Source organism: Sapajus apella, unplaced genomic scaffold (genome assembly GCF_009761245.1).
Source record: "Sapajus apella isolate SASKATOON/1434 unplaced genomic scaffold, GSC_monkey_1.0 scaffold170, whole genome shotgun sequence".
Classification (NCBI taxonomy): Eukaryota; Metazoa; Chordata; class Mammalia; order Primates; family Cebidae; genus Sapajus; species Sapajus apella.
In genome coordinates, this window is record NW_022437110.1 from 193,764 (window position 1) to 200,581 (window position 6,818).

The 6,818-nt window shown below is 63.7% G+C and overlaps 1 protein-coding gene and 1 gene segment (V, D, J or C); both read left to right on the forward strand.

Annotated features, from left to right (window-relative positions):
• The first annotated feature begins 447 nt into the window (after nucleotides 1-447).
• Nucleotides 448-3,720, forward strand: LOC116542581. The segment is given in 4 exon segments: nucleotides 448-2,237; nucleotides 2,461-2,781; nucleotides 2,868-3,191; nucleotides 3,263-3,720. Coding segments are annotated over 4 exon segments (1,206 nt in total).
• Nucleotides 3,721-4,434: 714 nt separating this feature from the next.
• On the forward strand, nucleotides 4,435-5,872 carry LOC116542594. Its single transcript, XM_032267592.1, has 3 exons — nucleotides 4,435-4,737; nucleotides 5,425-5,706; nucleotides 5,789-5,872. Exons 1-3 carry the CDS (start codon nucleotides 4,435-4,437, stop codon nucleotides 5,870-5,872), a joined length of 669 nt encoding a protein of 222 aa, XP_032123483.1.
• The last annotated feature ends 946 nt before the right edge of the window (nucleotides 5,873-6,818 follow it).

Here is a 6,818-nt window from a genome sequence, read left to right on the forward strand (position 1 = left end):
AGCTGGGCTAATATGGGCTGGGCCAGGCTAAGGAGAACTGAGCTGGGCTGAGCTGGGCTGAGCTGAGCTAAACTAGGTTCGGCTGAGCTGAGCTGAGCTAAACTAGGTTCAGCTGAGCTGGGCGAGGCTGAACTGACCAGAACTGAACTTGGCTGGGCTGGGCTAACCTAACCTGACCTAACTTGGGTACAGGGTGCCTAGGTTGGGCTGCGCTGGGCTAAACTGGGTTCAGCTGAGATATGCTAATGTGGGCTGGGCTGAGTCAGGTTGAGGTTAACTGAACTGGGCTGGGCTGGGCTGGCCTTGCCTGAATTGGGTTTGGTTGGGCTGGGCCAACTGAGCTGAGGTGGATGGAGTTGAGCCGAACTGGCCTGGCCAGGCCCGAGCTGGATCACACTGGGCTGGGCTGGGCTGGGCTGGGCTGGGCTGGGCTGGGCCGGGCCAGGTTGAGTTCAGCTAAACTGGGCTAGGCTGGGCTGGGCTGGGCCAGGCTAGGGTGAGTTCAGCTAAACAGGGCTGGGCCAGGCCGAGTTCAGCTAAACTGGGCTGGGGTGGGCTGAATTCGGTTCAGCTAGGCTGAGCAACACCAAACTGGACTGAGCTGGCCTGAGCTGTGATTGGAAGACCTGGGCTGAGCAGGACTGACCTGAACAAGCTTAGCTGGTTGGGCTAAGCTGGGCTGAGCTAAATTGGGTTGAGCTAGGCTGGCTGAGGGACCTGAGAGGACAGGGTTAGAAGCTGGACTGAGCTGGGCTTAGACTGTTGAACTGAGTTGAGCTGGGGTGACCTAAACTTGGCTTGGCTGGGATGAGCTGATCTGGGCTGAACTAGGCCTGCCGAGTGGGCTGGGCTGGGCTAACCTAGGTTCAGCTGGGCTAATATGGGCTGGGCCAGGCTAAGGAGAACTGAGCTGGGTGGAGCTGAGCTAAACTGGGTTCAGCTGGGCTGGCGAGGCTGGACTGACAGAACTGAACCTGGCTGGGCTGGGCTGAACTAGGCTAGCCTGAGCAGGCTGAGCTGGGTTGGGTTGGATTGAGTTGGGTTGGGTTGGGCGGGGCTGGGCTAACCTGGGTTCAGCTGGCCTAGGTTGGGCTCAGCTGGGCTGACCTGGACCAGGCTGGCCTAGAGTGGACCTCAGAGGGTGACTCCCCAGGTGGGCTGGTCTCCACTGACCTTGGCTGTCCCAGTGGGCAGAGTGGGGCTGGACACTGTGATTTTGGGGGTACCTAGAGCAGACTTTGAGACCAAGCTAAATGCAGCTCCAGGGGCAGGATGGGCTGGGAATCTGGGGCTCCAGGCCAGAAGTGAGGGCCTCACTGTGCAGACGGCTCTGTCCAGGCCAGGGGGCTGTTGTGGAGAGACCACCTGGGGGGCATCAGGGCAAATCTTTCCACCTTCCCCTAGAGGCCAGTGCAGGCAGAGCATGTGGGGGTCTGGCAGGCCAGGCGAGGGCTGCTGTGATGGAGAGACTGAGGCTCAGCACTCAGGAGCCTGAGGAGCTGAGCCCACAGCATCGGGGAGTGGGGGCCAGGGTTGGAGGCCCGGCAGACCACCCACCGTAAGCCCAGTGAAATTTTGAAAGGGAAGGGCTCTGGGTCCCGGGCTTCAGCCTAGGGGCGTGGCCCAGTGCCTCTGCTCCCGAGTGCCCAGGCTTCAGCACTTAGGGTGGAGGCTGGGGTCATCCTGGGGCACCCCCACCTTCCTGAGCCCAGCCTGAGGACAGTGGCTGAGCAACAGCTTCGTAGGGGAACAGGGGCCCTGGGAGGTGCCCTGGGCCTGGAGCTTGTGGGGAAGCACAGGGTGGGGAAAGACCCAGAATGAGCCTGGCCATCTGGACCGCTGGGCTGCCCCAGCATCCCCAGCTCCCCCACAGGGACTCCCTCAGCCCGATGGGCTGGCCCGGGGCTGGTGCTGACCAGGCTCTGTCCTCACAGCCTCCACACAGCACCCATCCGTCTTCCCCTTGATCCCCTGCTGCAAAGAAGTTAAGAACAAAACCTCCGTGACCATGGGCTGCCTGGCCACAGGATACTTCCCCATGCCAGTGACCGTGACCTGGGACACAGGCCCCCTCAACGGGATCATTGTGACCCTCCCAGCCACCACCCCCATGGCCTCTGGCTACTACACCACCACCAGCCAGCTGACTGTCTCGGGTGCATGGAAGGAGCAGACGTTCACCTGTAGGGTGGCACATACTCCATCGTCCCCAGACCCGGTCAAAAAAACCTTCAGAGGTAAGAGCGGGCCAGGCTCAGAGACCACAGGTTCGAAGCAGGAGAGACTTCCCTGGAATGCCAGGCTGAGGGCTGGCAGAGCAGGCAGGGGGTGAAGCGGGGGAGGACTCTGACACTGGGAACACCCAGCATGCTTGGGGACCCGGCCAGGACATGGGGGCAAGAGCATGGCGCAGAGCTCGGGGAGGCCAGCAGTGCTCATGACCACTAGCTCTGCCCGCAGTCTGCTCCAGGGATTTCGACACGCCCACCGTGAAGGTCCTGCAGTCCTCCTGCGACGGCGGCGGGCACTTCCCCCCGACCGTCCAGCTCCTGTGCCTCGTTTCCGGGTACACCCCAGGCGACCTCAACATCACGTGGCTGCAGGACGGGCAGGTCGTGGACGTGAACTGGACCATCTCTGCTCCCGTGCTGGAGGGCAAGCTGGCCTCCAGGCAGAGCGAGCTCATCCTCACCCAGAAGCGCTGGCTGTCCGACCACACCTACACCTGCCTGGTCGACTATCAAGGCGAAACCTTTGAGGAAAGCGCCAAGAAGTGTGCAGGTACGTTCCCACCTGCGCTGGCGGCTGCCACAGAGGCCAGGGAAGAGGGGCGGGCGGGCCTCACACAGCCTTCCTGTGTGACACAGATTCCAACCCCAGAGGGGTGAGCGCCTACTTGAGCCGGCCCAGCCCCTTGGACCTGTTCGTCAGCAAATCCCCCACGATCACCTGTCTGGTGGTGGACCTGGCGCCCAGCCGGGAGACAGTGAACCTGACCTGGTCCCGCGCCAGTAAGAAGCCTGTGCCCCAGGTGATCCCAAAGCATCAGAAGCAGCGCAATGGCACGGTCACCGTCACGTCCACCCTGCCAGTGGGCACCAGAGACTGGATCGAGGGGGAGACCTACCACTGCAGGGTGACCCACCCCCACCTGCCCAGGGCCCTCGTTCGGTCCATGACCAAGATGAGCGGTGAGCTGCAGGCAGTCCCGGGCCGGGGAGGGAGGGAGTGGAGCCCGCGCTGACCCCACCTCTGGCCCCAGGCCCGCGCAGTGCCCCGGAAGTCCACGTGTTTGCAACGCCAGAGGAGCTGAGGAACCCGGACAAGCGCACCCTCACCTGCCTGATCCAGAACTTCCTGCCCATGGACATCTCGGTGCAGTGGCTGCACAACGGGGTGGCGCTCCCGCCCTCCCGGCACAGCACCACGCCGCCCCACAGGACCAAGGACTCCGGCTTCTTCGTCTTCAGCCGCCTGGAGGTGACCAGGGCTGAATGGGAGCAGAAAAACGAGTTCATCTGCCGTGCGATCCACGAGGCAGTGAAAGACTCACAGACTGTCGAGAAAGCGGTGTCTGTAAATCTCGGTAAATGACGTCCTCCTGCCTCCCTCCCTCCCAGGGCTCCGTCCAGCGGTGCGGTGGGGAGGGCTGGCCAGACTTTCTGTCCACTGTTGCCACGACCCCAGGAAGCCACCCCCAATAAACAGTGCATGCTGAGAGCCCTGGGGGCAGCTGTTCTTGGGAGCGGGCAGGGCTGTGGGCAGGGGCCTCTTGGCACAGAGGAATGGGCCGCCCAGGAGGGGAATGGGAGGAGGTGACAAGGCCAAGGCGCCGCTCAGCCATCTGCCTTTGTGTCAGGGGTATTTGTCAAACAGCACATTCTCAGGCCCTCATCACAGATGCCCCGGGCGCTCTCTGCCCCCACTCTGGGTCCACCCTTTCCAGAGTCCAAAGATCCAGGGGAGGTCCTTAGGGAAGGGAGCGAGGGAGTCCAGCCCCCACAGCCCTCTTTCTCCTGGGGGCTTGGCTTCTACACCCCAGACAGGAGCCCCTTCACCCCCAGGTGTAACTGGGCACACAGGTCCCTCCAGGTGGAGGAACAGCCCAAGTGAAACCCCCACACAGACACGTAGGACCCCAGACAACCCTCCCCAGACAGACAGCCCTTCCCAAGTCTGTACCATTGGCATTCACCTCTTTACCCTGTCCCACCTGGGGCTAGTGGGGCCAAGCCCACCCACACCCCACAGCCTTCACCACCCTGCCCCGTGGGCACACCAGGCCCCGCCTGAGTCCACCCTGAATCTGCCGCCAGGGAACCACCAGCCTCACACACCCCATCATACCCTCGCACGCCTCACCCCAGGCACAGAGCTGTGCACGTGCCAAGCGCACGGCAACTACACAGCACCATGCACCATCCCCAGGGCGCCATGGGTACCCACACATGCTCACACCTGGCCCACACTCTGCCTCGCATGCGAACTCCAGCTAAGCTCCTCCCAAGTCCTTCCTCTGAGGCATACCTGGGCCGCTGGGTCCCAGACAGAAACGGAGAGGCCCACACATGGCTTGGCGTCCTCCAGTCCAACCCCCACTGTCACCCCGTCAGCTGCACCCCACAGCCAAACACAGGACAGATGCGCCCCCAGGACGTGGCCTCCATCCCACTCCCTTCTTGCCCACACCAGAAGCCCAGAAGAGGCTACATGCCCCTCCCAGGCCTCAACCCACAGGTGGGTATCTGACATCCCCGATCCAAACAGTACCCCTGTCATGCACAGCTGCACACCAAGGGCACAGCACCCACCAAATCCACACAGAAACACAGGCACCAGGCACCCCACGGGCCCAAAGCCCCCGTGTCTGAAGACACAGTCCCTGCACACCAGCAGGGCAGTGCACTCGGCCTCTGTCATGCCCCAGCCCAGCCTCACCCAGCTCCAGGCCAGCGGCAGCAGAAAGTGGTTGTGTGAGCCCCCAGCACTGGACCCACGCCTGCTGGTGACCTGGGACTAGCAGGCAGCTCAGGGTGTTGGGGAAGGGAGTGGAGGGGACCCGGGCCCAGGGCAGGAGGAGCCAGAGGGACTAGGCTGGGCTGTGGCTCATAGTCCACACCAGGCCATCCCCTCAGAGCACCCGTGCAGTGATTCCCAGGTCCTAGGAGCCAGGCCACACAGCTCACACACCCTTCCGAGGGCCCAGAGTGGGGCAGCCACTCGTGTGCCAAGGGGCCGGGTCCCTCTCTGGGGAGGGGATGGGGTCTGGAGAGGCGGAGTGGGAGCAATCAGAGGTCAGGAGGGAAGCCATAAGGAGCAAAGGCAAAATGCTGGGTCACCTTGGGGCCAGGGCGGGGCCAGGGAGGTCCGGAGTGGTCAGCCTGGCCCTGGGCTGGGGACTGACTCGGGACCTGGGTCCCTACCTCAGGGCTGGCCAGAGGCTCTGCGCAGTCCCAGAGGGCCCCGGACAGGGTACTCTGCCACTGCAGACAGCAGCAGGGCCTGGCAGGAGCAGCAAGGGGCTCTGTCCCCCGCCCCCGCTGCCACTGCGGAGCCGGGAGGGCTGACTGGCCGGGACCCCCCGAGCTAGAAGTGTGTGTGGAGGAGGCCGAGGGCGAGGCACCGTGGACGTGGACTGGCCTCTGCATCTTCGCCGCACTCTTCCTGCTCAGCGTGAGCTACAGCGCCATCCTCACGCTCCTGATGGTGGGCACCCACCCCCAGGGGCCAGGTGGGGCAGGGGGCTGGGCAGAGCGGGCGGAGGGCCCTGACTCAGCCCTCCCCTCAGGCCCAGCGGTTCCCCTCAGCCCCGAGGCAGGGGAGGCCCCGGACCTCCCACGACTACGCCAACATCCTCCAGCCTCACACCTAGGCCTCGGGCCCTCGAGCTCCACCAGGCCCGGCTCTTTCCCTGCCGGTGCTGGAGCCCCCCTTGGCTGCGCCCTGCCCCAGGTGGGAAAAGGGAAGCAGACAAGCCTCTCCAGGGGCACAAGGACACCACTGTGGGCTGACAGCCGGCGACCCTGAGCCCAGCTGCAAGGTTAAAGCACCGATGAGACCGCCGGTCGCAGCCCCTGCGCCAGAATAGCGTCCGTCCCTTCCACGGAGTCATCGAGGCAGGGGTGGCTGCGGCCACTCTGAGCTTGGCCCCTGGGTCTCACAGTCCGTCCCGTTCTGACTGTGCAATCACCAAAACACAAGGAGGGCCCAGTGCCTGGCGTCCAGCCCAGGACACAGTTGGGTCCATGTCCAGCCCAGACCAGCCCACGGCCTCGCTCAGGTCAGACTTGGCCTGACCATTCCAGCCCCGAGGCCCAAGTGCCCAAGTACCTGGCCTCCCGGTCCCCCAAGCCTTGCCCAGGCCCTTTCCCTTCACCCACCCGCCCCTCCTGCCATTTGTCCACAGTCCCCATCCCTGTAGAGTAAAGGCACCAGCAAGCCCTCTGAGGCCAGGCCGCAGGACTATTTGGGGCTTCAGGCCCCTGGGGTGGGTAGAGGGGCTTCCACTGCCAGAGAAGGGGTTTCCTGCAGGGACAGCAGCTGCTGACCTCGCCCTGTGACCTCGCCCAGCTTCTGGCTTCAGCAATCCTATTTCTTTCCCTCTGGATTTCTTAGTAAAGTTCCTTTTTACAAACCCAAGGTCTCCAAGTGCTCTTTGGGAGGTGTCTGCGGCCCTGGAGTGGCTGGTGGGAGGCAGGACCCCTGAGGACTGGAGGGGGAGCCAGAGGGCAAGGAGCTCACGCCTGCAATCCCAGCACTTCGGGAGGCTGAGGCAGGCGGATCATGAGGTCAGGAGTTTGAGACCAGCCTGACCAACA